This window comes from Triplophysa dalaica, chromosome 24, assembly GCF_015846415.1.
Source record: "Triplophysa dalaica isolate WHDGS20190420 chromosome 24, ASM1584641v1, whole genome shotgun sequence".
Taxonomy (NCBI): Eukaryota; Metazoa; Chordata; class Actinopteri; order Cypriniformes; family Nemacheilidae; genus Triplophysa; species Triplophysa dalaica.
Window position 1 is genome coordinate 15,342,914 of NC_079565.1, and position 14,699 is coordinate 15,357,612.

The 14,699-nt window shown below is 37.1% G+C and overlaps 1 protein-coding gene across 5 annotated transcripts; it reads right to left on the bottom strand.

The window, feature by feature from the left end:
• Positions 1 to 283: 283 nt before the first annotated feature.
• Positions 284 to 14,326, bottom strand: LOC130414331 (uncharacterized). 5 transcript variants are annotated; one of them, XM_056740181.1, is made up of 17 exons: positions 14,105 to 14,326; positions 13,053 to 13,160; positions 11,724 to 11,863; positions 11,390 to 11,604; positions 11,254 to 11,313; positions 10,782 to 10,841; positions 10,409 to 10,468; positions 10,024 to 10,083; positions 9,652 to 9,711; positions 9,068 to 9,127; positions 8,697 to 8,756; positions 8,326 to 8,385; positions 7,809 to 7,863; positions 7,423 to 7,488; positions 7,159 to 7,266; positions 2,273 to 2,347; positions 284 to 888 (listed from the first exon to the last, which is right to left on the bottom strand). In XM_056740181.1, the coding sequence occupies exons 4-17, from the start codon at positions 11,516 to 11,518 to the stop codon at positions 647 to 649; spliced, it is 1,155 nt and encodes a 384-aa protein (XP_056596159.1). In that variant the 5' UTR covers positions 11,519 to 11,604; positions 11,724 to 11,863; positions 13,053 to 13,160; positions 14,105 to 14,326; the 3' UTR covers positions 284 to 646. The 5 variants fall into 5 exon arrangements, with proteins under 5 accessions (XP_056596159.1, XP_056596163.1, XP_056596158.1 ...); XM_056740185.1 differs by lacking the exon at positions 14,105 to 14,326 and having other exon boundaries at positions 11,390 to 11,476; positions 13,053 to 14,083; XM_056740180.1 differs by lacking the exon at positions 14,105 to 14,326 and having other exon boundaries at positions 13,053 to 14,083.
• Between the last annotated feature and the right edge of the window lie 373 nt (positions 14,327 to 14,699).

Genomic DNA, 14,699 nt, shown 5'->3' on the forward strand with positions numbered 1-14,699 from the left:
TTTAACCCATGACTGACTTAGATCCCTTCGCTATCATATGCATATGCTACTGTTATCCTCCAATATATACAGAACATTTAAGTAAATTCAGACTGTTAATAAATATTACTTTCAGCGGCAATTTTGTCTCAGTTCAGTCGTTAAAATGCATGTAGAGCAACAATGCAACTTATTTGCAACCATGACAATCATAAAATGCTCTATAAATAAAATAAAATTGAATATTTGATCAATTAAGTCTTTTGGAAGATGTAGATTAACAGGTTAAGGAAACATTCCATCATCAAATTAGTAGTAATTTATTATAATGTTGCAAGTGTTGAATCTTCAACAACATATTGTCAAATATTGTACATTGACAGGTACAAAACATTGCCTTTCAGGGACAGGAATGAAAAACATAACCCAACTTCATGAAACACCACAAATGTTAAAGTTAAAAAAACATCAACAGAGGTCTATAGTCCCTCAGATTAAACATATAAACTAAAATGATCAACACTACCAGCAGGAGAATAAAACATGTTTTCTTAAAATTTCTATTTTGAAACTAATAAATACATACATTTTTATCAAAAAAATTACAAGTTAAAAGAGTAGAACTAAAATGTGTCAAACAGATTATTAGCCCCTTGGACTACGAACATTAAAATTTCGACTTAATTTTCCACGTGTTTAAAATTTCGCCCTCGGTTCCGTACAAAATCACGTATATTTGGACGGACCGGTTTTGAAGGACCGGATGCTCGCACCTTTTGCAGACCTCACACTCCCTCATTGTTGCCAAGTGAGCTTTGCTGATGTGCATTTTGAAGTGTCTCATCACAGCGTTCACCTCAGGTTTCGTCCATGGTCTCCTTTTGGGCATCCGCCTTCCTCTGCTAGAGACTAGTAACAAACAAGATGATTAACTGCTAGCATTGCTGACTACAAACAGATCATATCTTTATTGATACGGTTTAAAAATCTTAGAAATAAAATGATCAGGTGTGCACGGTGTACACCATGATTATATAACATATGTGCTATAAAAAAAAACTTGAAACTACAGTTGAATTGCAATGTGAGTCACTTTGGATAAAAGTGTCTGCCAAATGCATAAATGTAAACAAGGTTCAAAGCAGGGAATAATACAGGATCAGGATTTTTGCAGCAGATACGAGTAACGATTTTCTGTCATCATGATCGGCCAATACTTACACAGACTCCGATGGTTTAAGCTTTATATAACTGATATAAGATTTCTGCTCACTGTTTGCAGAATAAGTTGTAATTTGATAAATATTTTGATATAATCATATAAGGGCAATTAAAAGTTAAATTCCCCTTTTAAAAACATCCCTTTTTAAATATTGAAGTTCTTATTTTGGCCACATACTTGAATATAGTATAGTACCACTTGATAAAGCATTCCAGGGCACAGCTTTATGGCTGACTAACTGCCCTGATGAAGTAAGGTCTGCTACTTGAGGACTGGATTTTGGTGGCCTAACAAACAAATGAGCAAAGTTTCATCAGATAAGGCTGCTAAATCAACTGCCATAAAGCCTTACATGGCAGGATGGAAGACCTCAGTCTCTTCAAACCCCCTCTAATCTAGCCTTAAATTCAGGCCAGGGTGTTGTCAGTCTATGGCGCTCAATATTGAGAGCATATGCATTCGATTTTTATGTAAATGTGGGGGCAGACACCAGTGTTCTGACTGGCAACCTGGAAGCGCAACTGTGTTTACAAGCAGACAAAAGCTGTATTTATGCAAGTGCTTCATGAACGTGCACCATAGACTGACAAAACAGAGGAGAATATATTGATTAAATTTAGTATTGTGTTTTGTTTTTCACTCAAAGTATTCTCATTACTTCAGAAAAATTCAGTTGAGCCTGAGTGGATGGACTAATTTAACAATGTCTTTAGTACTGTGCTGGACCTTGACAACAACTATAATCATTATGTCTATGAGGAGGCTAGGAAATCTATTTGATGTCACCTGCGAGGTCTTTAGACACGTTGAACGTCATGATAAAAGTCTTTGTTCAATGTTTCTTTCTGTCATGAGCCGGGTTTGATTTTCTTTCACATCATTTCTCTCTTCATTATTGATACTAAGCTCATCTGTTCGCTAGGGCTGTCAGCAATCTTGCGCTACACATCTTGCAGTTTAATTGTAAACTTAATTGTGTATAATTGTGAAGTATACTTTACTTGTATGAAGTAATATTTTGTGCTGTTATCACAAAAATACATTTGTTGCGTTGCAAACATTTTATCATACCATCGTTTTCAGAGATTTGTCTGTCAGCTTTTAGTCCTTCTGATGTGTTTGGACATGGCCTGCTTTCCAAAAGCCCTGTTGACATAGATATGGAAATAATTATTTTAAAATGTATTGCTTGCATATTATGCACTTTTATTCATAAACTATAGGGTAGGACAGTAATTGTAAGTTAAATTGCAACTACACTCCTAGATATATATATAGGTTGACCATCTGAGCCATTACTTCGGACGCGTCCTTGCCAGGATTCGAATGCGTCTTCCGTTAGTGGAATTGTCCATCACATACGTCATCGTGGTTTATTATTTCAGGTTTTATTTTATAAAGGCAGCTGTTTTATTTCAAGGTAAGAATGATTACAATGAACTACAATGATAACACGTCTTAAGTTATGTTAAAACCAGGTATCTCACTAGGTGAGTATAGCAAGTTTAGAGTCTATAATCTTAGATGAGATCAGATGCTGACAGAGTGTTTGGTGACTTTATACGGGTGCTGATGGGTGAGAAGATGAGTGACAGATGATTAAAACTAATGAGTGTTAGCTGGAGGAGGTGTGATAAGAGAGACTGATGTCTCCGTCACAGTGCCACGCCCACAGCCTGTTCCTAGGGGCAGTGCAGTCGCAGTGGTCTGTCGTTGTCAAATTGTGCGGGTTGACTGGGATGCTTGTAGTAGAAGGTGTTGAGAAGAGCGGGATCCTGTATGTTATCACTCAGGGCCCAAGAGCGTTTCACTAGTCTGTAGCCCTCCCAGTCGACCAAATTCTCCACTTTAGAGTACACACCATACCCGGGAAATGAACAGGAGTCCACGATCTGAGACGATGTCCTCGGGATACCAGAGCACTGGTATAGAGGGAGTAGGAGATGATTCCGTTGCTGTGGGAAGGCCTTTGAGACGGACTAGGTGGCATGACATGGAAACCATGACCCAGCCAGCTTGGCTTCTTTGAGGTATCACAAGCTATTGTGTTCTGTGTAGATGATAAACGAATGTTGAGCACCCTCCGGCAAATGCATCCATTCTTTCAATGATAGCTTCATGGCAAACAGTTTAGTTTCTTTTCCACCGGGGTGAATTTATGAGAGCAGAAGGCACATGGATGGAGTACTGGTTGATCTTACTGCCGCTACGATATCACCCCTCCTACCCACGAAGAGGAGGCGTCTACCTCGACGATGATGGTCTGAAATTGATCAGGGTGCCTGAGGAGAACTTTTTCTTCAGATGTTTGAAGGTATCAATGGCCAAGGGAGACCTGGGGCCTCGTTATCAACAGTGTGTAGAAAATGTTCTATATGTTCTTTGTGTCTAAGAACCAAAAAAAAAAGTATTTATCAAACGTGCGTTCACAGTTCTTATAGACGCGTAGCCACTATGGATAAATCCCACATGTTCATAAAGCCCATGGTCTATGTTCACGGTCATTTTCATTCGGAATACCTCCCATAATCAATATATGGTGATGAAACCTAGGTTTGTTTGGGAGGACTTATGTGAGGGGTATGATGACGGAGCTGTAGATCTTGATGAAGTGGCGATAAAAGTTGACGAAGCCCATGAAGCGTAGAAGATCTATGAATGGAGTGGATGTTTGCCAGTTGGGTACAGCTGCCACCTTCCCACCTTGTCCATGGAAATGTCATTTTGGAGATGTTTTAACAGAGTTTGGAGGATTTTTCTGCCTTGAGGTAGAGGTGGTGCTATCAAAGACGTTCAAGGACCTCTGCAACATGGTGCTGGTGATCGTCAGGGTTCAAAGAATAAATCATCTATAAACACAAGTACAGTTGAGTGCAAAAAGCCTCTACCGCTTGCATTAAGCACAGTTGCATAAACCAGTCCATAAGGCATTATAATGTATGCATCATGACCGGTAAGGGTCAAAAAAGCTAATTTCCACTCGTCACCTTTTCTTATCCACACCAGATTGTAGGTGCTGCAGAAGTCAAACTTGGTAAAGATGCACACACCTCTCAACTGTTCGACTCCTGCCAGGATGAGGGGAAGAGGATAGCAAAACGTTGCTGTTATCTTGTTGACTGCTCAATAATCTATACAGGGTCTTAAACCCTATCCTTCTTGGCCACGAAGAAGAAGCAGGTTGAGGCAGCATGTGACAGAGAGGGACAGGTGAATCCCTGAGGCCTTCGGCAAATCACTCCTCTGAGGTTTTCTTAATAGGGATGGAGAGAGCATAAATTTATCCATGGGACACCGGCAAACCCTCCTTGAGGTCTATCGTACAAGGTACCTGGGTGGCCCAAGCAGGATAGATGAAATAGGCTTTAAGATTTAGTATAGAAATAGGTTTTAAGATGGGCACTTCTATCGACTTGAAGTACAATTTGACACAAAAAGGTTGAGTTGGTGTGGATCCTTTTAGGTGTGGATCATGACGATAGATGGAAGTAATACTTTGTAAATGGTTATATGATGTATAAGACTCAACTTGATATGACTAGATTGTGAACGCAGGGCTGGTGAATCCAGGAGTGAAGAGGGTAACTGGCATAGACAAACACATTCAGAGGAAGTAGGAAGACAAGCAAACTGAAGACTTTCAACGAGAGATAATTCAGGTAGATTTAGATTAGATTAGATTCAACTTTATTGTCATTACATATATACAAGTACAGTGTAACGAAATGTAGTAAGTCACTAGGTGAGTATACCTGGTTTAGAGTATGTATTCGTAGACAAGATCAGACACGGTTCCCTTTCTGTCAGTCTCGATGTTGTGTGGAGACTGATGTTAAGAATTTGGAGTGTAGCATAAGGTGTCGGTGGCTGTGTTAGTCTCCAGGGAAGAAAAGATAAAGGGAAGAGAGGATTCGACAGCAGAAGAGAAGGTGCTCGTAGAGAAAGAGAAAAGATTACATCTGAAAGAAACTGGTTGTTGCTGTGATGCATGTGGGAAGGTGTATGTTGATGGAGATGAAAGAAAAGTGGTCAGAGAAGTGCAAAGTTTGATGTTTTCTATTGCAATTTTATCGACAATTACATGACATTTATGCAAAGAGTCAGTTTTTGCAGTGTTGGCCCTTCTTTTTCAGGACCTCTGCAATTCGACTGGGCATGCTCTCAATCAACTTCTGGGCCAAATCCTGACTGATAGCAGCCCATTCTTTCATAATAACTTCTTGGAGTTTGTCAGAATTAGTGGGTTTTTTTTGTCCACCTGCCTCTTGAGGATTGACCACAAGTTCTCAATGGGATTAAGATCTGGGGAGTTTCCAGGCCATGGACCCAAAATTGCAACATTCTGGTCCCCGAGCCACTTAGTTATCACTTTTGCCTTATGGCACGGTGCTCCATCGTGCTGGAAAAATGCATTGTTCTTTACCAAACTGTTGTTGGATGGTTTGAAGAAGTTGCTGTTGGAGGGTGTTTTGGTACCATTCTTTATTCATGGATGTGTTTTTGGGCAGAATTGTGAGAGAGCCCACTGCCTTGGATGAGAAGCAACCCCACACATGAATGGTGTTAGGATGCTTTACTGTTGGCATGACACAGGACTGATGGTAGCGCTCACCTTTTCTTCTCCGGACAAGCCTTTTTCCAGATGCCCCAAACAATCGGAAAGGGGCTTCATCTGAGAATATGACTTTGCCCCAGTCCTCAGCAGTCCATTCACTATACTTTCTGCAGAAGATCAATCTCTCCCCGATGTTTTATTTGGAGAGAAGTGGCTGCTTTGCTGCCCTTCTTGACACCAGGCCATCTTCCAAAAGTCTTCGCCTCACTGTGCGTGCAGATGCGCTCACACCAGCCTGCTGCCATTCCTGAGCAAGCTCTGCACTGGTGGCACTCCGATCCCACAGCTGAATCCTCTTTAGGAGACGATCCTGGCGCTTGCTGGACTTTCTTGGACGCCCTGAAGCCTTCTTTACAAGAATTGAACCTCTTTCCTTGAAGTTCTTGATGAACCTATAAATTGTTGATTTAGGTGCAATCTTAGTAGCCACAATATCCTTGCCTGTGAAGCCATTTTTATGCAACGCAATGATGGCTGCACGCGTTTCTTTGCAGGTCACCATGGTTAACAATGGAAGAACAATGATTACAAGCATCACCCTCCTTTTAACATGTCAAGTCTGCCATTCTAACCCAATCAGCCTGACATAATGATCTCCAGCCTTGTGCTTGTCAACATTCTCACCTGAGTTAACAAGATGATTACTGAAATGATCTCAGCAGGTCCTTTAATGACAGCAATGAAATGCAGTGGAAAGGTTTTTTGGGATTAAGTTAATTTTCATGGCAAAGAAGGACTATGCAATTCATCTGATCACTCTTCATAACATTCTGGAGTATATGCAAATTGCTATTATAGAAACTTAAGCAGCAACTTGTGTGTATGTGTATAAAAATGTGTATAAAGTCCTATGAAAAATGGACTTCTGCTAACGGTTCAGGTTCTTTTCATAAAAAAAATCGGTTTTGGATGGGAACCTGTTCTAGTTTTCAGGCCATTCAGAACATCTACTAGCCAAAACTAAAAAATTGTTGCAAGTCACAAGACATAATTCTCCATGAATTATCTTATAAACATGTACTTGGTTATAATTTCCAAATATAGCTTTCAATTTGAATGTTTTATGGAAAATATTATGAACATTAGCAGGTGCCAGTTTATAAAGTGCACATTTCCTACATTGACCTCCATTTAAAAAAGCATATTTTGTTCTGACATGCGTCAATGGGCTATTGATATTGTACCCTAGAGTGTAGAGAATGGGTTGAAAAGTGCCTTCTCTTCTACAAGAGCTTTGGTGGAGCATTAACCTGTCACAGAAAAGCGGTTTTGCACCACGCCATACCACGTATTGCACAGAAATAAATATATTCATTGAATCACAAGATAATTTTATACCAACCTTTACATTTCAGCCCCCACCACTTCAGTGGGGAAAACGGTCCAGAGCAAACAGAACATTTTTCAAGCGAATTCATCTCCTCTTTGACAAGTTGATGTGCTTTGCAAACTAAAGAAATAAATGCAAATAAAACGATTTTGAAAATTAATTTCATCCAGTTATTAAATTGAACAGAATCAACACTGAACTGAGCTAAGACTATTAGACTTTACAGGGCCGTTGAATGCTTGAATATGAATGGTAGATGGGTCAGTTGATTTTTACCTCTGGCTGTCTCTCTCCTTCTCACTCCAACGTTCTTCTCTTTTCTCTTTCTCTTTCTTCCTCTTTCTTTTAATCAAACATTGTAATTAAAGAGAAATAATTAGATTGTGTTAATAAGTGGTAGGTACACTTACATTAGTTTTATTGGTGTAACACATATAGACCTAGGATAGCATTAACATTTTTGAGTGAACTATTCCTTCAACTATTTGAAGTACTGGCCAATTGAAGGTGAAAGCTTTTGGTGTTCTTTGGCAGATTCATGTATCTGATTAAAAACTAAATAAATTAGGAGAATAGAAAATATGAAAATAAATGAGTCTAAATATGCAAACTATAATTTACTGTGAAAATACTAAATTTCTTACATTAAAAAATTGTCCTACCATCATCACCGCTGCCTGGTCTTGTGGATTCCTGCTGGGATCCAACGGTTATGTCCTGAGTACAAGAAAAAACATGAACAAACCGATGATTATTATTTTGTGTATTTCTTTCAGTTACATTTTAATGCATATTTTTGCTCCAAAGTAAAATAAAATGTAATAAAACAAAACAACTAATCAACAACTAATGACAATTAATCAGCCAGTAATAAAATAGACAAAAATCATCATGAACAATTGTAAATGTAATGAACCAAATCACTCTTCTGAAATCAAATTATGAGAAAACACACAAGTGTTGTAAAGCAACAGTCTACTGCTTAGTAACATACAAAGACATTTTGTGTCCTCATAAACCAAATCATGTCCTCATAACCCATGAGAAAACACAAACAAGTGTTATAAAGCAAAAGTCTACTGCTAAGTACTATTTAGTAGCAATAAGAGAACAATTTAAATAAGAGCAATTTAGTTTGACGCTCATTCGGTTAAAAAAATGACAAAACTATAAACAAACCTCTGTAGGAGACCTGATGTCACATGCAGTCATGGCTGGACCGACAGGCTCATGAAGATGCTGAAAGACAAAAAAAGAGAAAGAAGGAATAATAAGACATTCAGCTGTGGGCTCAAAGCCTTAATAACTCTTCTGAAACCAAATTATGGGAAAATATACAGAGGTGTTATAAAGCAAAAACCTACTGCTAAGTCAAATACAAAGACATTTTGTGTCCTCATAAACCAAATCATGTCCTCATAACCCATGAGAAAACACACACAAGTGTTATAAAGCAATAACCTAGTGCTAAGTCCCATTTAGTAGCAATAAGAGAACTCAATTTAGTTTGACGCTCATTCGGTTAAAAAATGACAAAGCTATAAACAAACCTTTGTAGGAGATGTGATGTCACATGCCCTCATGGCTGGAGCGACAGGCTCATGAAGGTGCTGAAAGAAAAAAAAAGAGAAAGAAGAAATAATGAGACATTCAGCTGTGTAGTCAAAGCCTTAATAACTCTTCTGAAACCAAATTATGAGAAAACAAACACAAGTGTTTAAAAGCAAAAGTCTACTGCTAAGTAACATTCACAGGCATTTGTGTCTTCATGAACCAAATCATATCCTCATAAATTATGAGAAAACACACACAAGTGTTATAAAGCAATAGTCTACTGCTAAGTCCCATTTACTAGCAATAAGATAACTCAATTAAGTTTGATGCTCATTTGGTGCAAAAAATGACAAAACTATAAACAAACCTTTGTAGGAGATGTGATGTCACATACCCTAATGGCTGGAGCGACAGGCTCATTAAGGTGCTGAAAGACAAACAAAGAGAATGAAGTAATAATGAGACATTCAGCTGTGTAGTCAAAGCCTTAATAACTCTTCTGAAACCAAATTATGGGAAAATATACACAGGTGTTATAAAGCAAAAACCTACTGCTAAGTCAAATACAAAGACATTTTGTGTCCTCATAAACCAAATCATGTCCTCATAACCCATGAGAAAACACACACAAGTGTTATAAAGCAATAGTCTACTGCCAACTCGGATGTTAAATAATTTTGTGTCCTCATGAACCAAATCAAATCCTCATAAATTATGGGAAAACACACAACTGTGAAAAAGCAATAGTCTACTGCGAAGTCACATACAAAGACATTTTGTGTTCTCATTAAGTAAATTGTGTCCTCTTAACCCATGAGAATACACACACAAGTGTTATAAAGCAAAAGTCTACTGCTAAGTACTATTTAGTAGCAATAAGAGAACAATTTAAATAAGAGCAATTTAGTTTGACGCTCATTCGGTTAAAAAATGACAAAACTATAAACAAACCTCTGTAGGAGACATGATGTCACATGCCGTCATGGCTGGACCGACAGGCTCATGAAGGTGCTGAAAGACAAACAAAGAGAAAGAAGAAATAATGAGACGTTCAGCTGTATAGTCAAAGCCTTAATAACTCTTCTGAAACCAAATTATGGGAAAATATACACAGGTGTTATAAAGCAAAAACCTACTGCTAAGTCAAATACAAAGACATTTTGTGTCCTCATAAACCAAATCATGTCCTCTTAACCCATGAGAAAACACACACAAGTGTTATAAAGCAATAGTCTACTGCTAAGTCCCATTTACTAGCAATAAGATAACTTAATTAAGTTTGATGCTCATTTGGTGCAAAAAATGACAAAACTATAAACAAACCTTTGTAGGAGATGTGATGTCACATGCCCTCATGGCTGGAGCGACAGGCTCATGAAGGTGCTGAAAGACAAACAAAGAGAATGAAGTAATGATGAGACATTCAGCTGTGTAGTCAAAGCCTTAATAACTCTTCTGAAACCAAATTATGGGAAAATATACACAGGTGTTATAAAGCAAAAACCTACTGCTAAGTCAAATACAAAGACATTTTGTGTCCTCATAAACCAAATCATGTCCTCATAACCCATGAGAAAACACACACAAGTGTTATAAAGCAAAAGTCTACTGCTAAGTACTATTTAGTAGCAATAAGAGAACAATTTAAATAAGAGCAATTTAGTTTGACGCTCATTCGGGTAAAAAAATGACAAAAATAAAAACAAACCTCTGTAGGAGACCTGATGTCACATGCCGTCATGGCTGGACCGACAGGCTCATGAAGGTGCTGAAAGACAAAAAAAAGAGAAAGAAGGAATAATAAGACATTCAGCTGTGTAGTCAAAGCCTTAATAACTCTTCTGAAACCAAATTATGGGAAAATATACACAGGTGTTATAAAGCAAAAACCTACTGCTAAGTCAAATACAAAGACATTTTGTGTCCTCATAAACCAAATCATGTCCTCATAACCCATGAGAAAACACACACAAGTGTTATAAAGCAATAACCTAGTGCTAAGTCCCATTTGATAGCAATAAAAGAACTCAATTTAGTTTGACGCTCATTCGGTTAAAAAAATGACAAAACTATAAACAAACCTCTGTAGGAGACCTGATGTCACATGCAGTCATGGCTGGACCGACAGGCTCATGAAGGTGCTGAAAGACAAACAAAGAGAATGAAGTAATAATAAGACATTCAGCTGTGTAGTCAAAGCCTTAATAACTCTTCTGAAACCAAATTATGAGAAAATATACACAAGTGTTATAAAGCAAAAACCTACTGCTAAGTCAAATACAAAGACATTTTGTGTCCTCATAAACCAAATCATGTCCTCATAACCCATGAGAAAACACACACATGTTAAAAAGCAATAGTCTACTGCCAAGTCACATTTAAAGACATTTTGTGTCCTCATAAACTAAATTGTGTCCTCTTAACCCATCAGAAAACACACACAAGTGTTATAAAGCAAAAGTCTACTGCTAAGTCCTATTTAGTAGCAATAAGAGAACTCAATTTAGTTTGACGCTCATTCGGTTAAAAAAAATGACAAAACTATAAACAAACCTCTGTAGGAGACCTGATGTCACATGCTGTCATGGTTGGAGCAACGGGCTCATGAAGGTGCTGAGAGACAGAAGCAAAGCTGAAGTAATAAGATTATATTAGTAAATTACTTTATTTAAATTAAAATATACTCTACCTTGTAATGTTCCTGTCCATGGCGAGAAAGCCATGGCAAGTTATGTCCTCCATAATCGTATAATATTTCTTCACCTGCATCGATGTCCTTGATTGCAAACAAAAAAAAGATGTGGCTTTCCATCAACATCTAGAATTTTCCTCATTTTTGCATTTGGCTTCTCATCATCGTTAACAAGTCGACCGAGTGAGCCATTATCATAAGAGGCATCAATGCTATAGGGAAAAAACATTGACAACCGAGTGTTAAATTGGTTTCAGAGTAAAGAAATACGTTTAAAAAAATGCATCATGATGCAGAAGTGTTAACATACAGTAAAATTCAGGCTACTTACCAGTAGTTATGCCCTAGGTGGTTAAAAAAGTATGCATATTCATTTAATGTCTTCAAAATCCCCTTTCTCAATTAAAGTTCCTCTGTATTCAAGAATGAAGGAACCTTTTACAATAAGGGTATTTGCAAATACTCCCCGACCTGAATGACAAAAAACAACAGGCAACAGTTAAACATTTTTATTAAAAATATATATTTATTAAAGTATTTTTTTATTTAAAAAAAAAATCTGAAATTATGTTTTAATAATAAATATTTTTATTAACTTATTTATTATTAATTCAAGTAATTTTTATGGTGTGAAATTGAGAATCTCTCTGTTTGATTGTTGTTCAATTATATTCATTCTTATTATTATAGGGCAATAGCACATGTGCCACGATGATTAGACTACGTATAGTCTGTCAGTTCAAATCAGATTTTTGTGCATAATCAGTTTCTAGCTACATTCACATGTGGTTTAAAATCCTTTTCAAATTGCATTTCTGGAAATCAGTTTCAGTCCGAAAAAGATAGATTGAGTTTGAGTTTCTTTTGGCTAACATTACGTTCTTGCTCCACGTGAAACAACACATTTAAACGTAAACATGTCAGATGTCAATGCATATATTGTTGTCGGTCTGCTGGATTACTGAAAAGAGCCCCGTATTCCAGCCTCATACGCTTCAGCAGCAGTTTCATTAGACATAGTAATCCAGCGCATCGGCTACACGTCATGATTTTGTTAGAAAAATGTACATTGTTCAACTCTATACAATGTTTTTCTGACTGATCACCATTCTACGAGAGCGACAAAGCAGTGTGCTGTGGAATCCTTCTCACGGTACTGCGATGTCATACACCGGTCGGTTTGCACAGCCGTGCATAAAGTTTAACTCTACCTTGTCAATATAATGCCATTGTCATAGAAACCAAATCAGATACTGCAAAAAAACGAGTCACTGGATCTGAACAATTGCTGTACACAGTTTGGACAATCAATCATTTAAATTAGATTCCAATCTTCTATGCCCAAAAATCTGATTTGCGGTGACAGTCTGAACTAAGCTTAAGTTCTACAGAAGAGTGCAAACTAACTATAAATGGGGTTGATTTCATTTGCTAACATGAAAAAACTATAATTGTACAATATTCCATAACAATTGTTAATAAATGCTTGTTGTTTCTAATTGTAATTTCATGTATACCTTGAAGTAGCATTTGACCCTGACAGTTAGTGTAACTACATTAAATCCCTGGTGAATGGTCAGGAATATGGACTGAAAAAAAATCTTTAAAAAATATAGTAGAATTTAACTAATCAAGATAAGGTTTACAAAAAAACACTCACCTTTGGTGTATCGCTCTGATATTATGTTTTTGTCTTTCCCCATTTTCACATGGTGTATGGCATCTTTGAGAGGATTTAATCCTCTGCCACGTCTCATCATTCGACTCACTACAAAATACAATGCAAAGTCAATCTTTATAAACAGTATTATATTAATAACATGCTTAAGTTGTTTGTTGTTTGAAATACACTCCCTTTTAAACTCGTAGTTATTGAATGTTGAACTATTTTATCATTACAATTACATAAACCGCTCTACGAAATGTCCTACGTTATAAATCCCATATCAACCAGTTTAATTATAGATGAATAGACACGAAATAGCTTTTCATTATATCACATAAGCGATATATAATTACATAAATCACATTAAACATTTTTCACTCTTGAACTGACCAACGTGTGTGAATCAAGGTCGCTATGGGAGCGAGCAGCATCACGTGTTACAGAACGCATTAACCAGCAGTAACCAGCTAAACCTTCAAGCCGTCCCGTTACGATTATTTTAAATCACGCGACCAAGAGACATTTTGTGGACTTTATGCTTATTCTCTACAGTGTTTTATATTTGAACTTCGATAAATAATTAAATAAAAGTATATCGTATGAGTGTTTAGACGATCTGACATATTAGCAGTTTGCTCCGCACAAGGGGACGACACCACTTTTCCTTACATTTCTGAATAATTACCTTCATCTTTCTTAATAATTACATTCGATATCAACTTACTTTTCTACATCACATTTATGTAACATTAGAAGTTGATTCTAGAAGCTGCGGCATCTGAAGCTGCAGCTTCTCATAGGGCATCAATACACTTTTATATTACATTAAAACAAATCACATTAAATAAATATTTGACATCTGAAATTAACATCGACAAATGGCGCCAGTTGTACATAACTAACTCGAAATACCAACAAGGACAGGAGAAGGTCGATTTAAGTCGATTAAAATAAGAATAAAAATATGACGACACTCTTTTACATCCATTAAGGGGATAAGCCACGAATTTCTAACATGTAAAAATATAAAGATATTAAGGACTTACTTCTCTTCGAAGACTCCGTTGTTCACTCCGGTGCGGCGACTCTTCATTTGGGCAGCCAACGCGCGAACTGCGTAGCTGGTAACTTCCGCCAAACGCTTATGGCGCGAATGTGTGTGTAATTTGGCGCCAGGTGTATAACTTTGCAATACCAAATCCCTCCTACAGGGGCACTGTTTTAAGTTTACGCAGACACATCATGGTTTAAAAGACCATATTTATAAAGCTACTAAAAAGGGTAGGTAATGTAATAGAAGTAAAATAGTAACACTAATCAATAAACTACTGCATTTAGTAATCATAAACACATTAATAACAATTTTATTAATTATTTGTTAATAATTATGACAATTTAAATTTCCAGAATTAAGAGACCACTAAAAATGGCCTCATAAACCGATTGGTCTCATAATGCTGGTATGTAAACCTGAAAATTGGTTTCATAAACCACATATGCCAACACACGCACGCACACACACACATACACACACACACACACACACACAGATCTTATCATTGAATTACATCATTTTATTATTCTCTGACTGTATATGTTGTCCTCTGTTTTTCTCTGACTATAAATTGAATATCTAACATT

Coding starts and splice junctions, on each gene's coding strand:
- LOC130414331 (XM_056740181.1), bottom strand. CDS start 11,518: ATGTTGATGGAAAGCCACATCTTTTTTTTGTTTGCAATCAAGGACATC. Junction 7,864..8,325: donor ACATCAGGTCTCCTACAGAG/GTTTGTTTATAG, acceptor TCTTGTACTCAG/GACATAACCGTTGGATCCCA. Junction 7,267..7,422: donor AAGGAGAGAGACAGCCAGAG/GTAAAAATCAAC, acceptor TTATTTCTTTAG/TTTGCAAAGCACATCAACTT.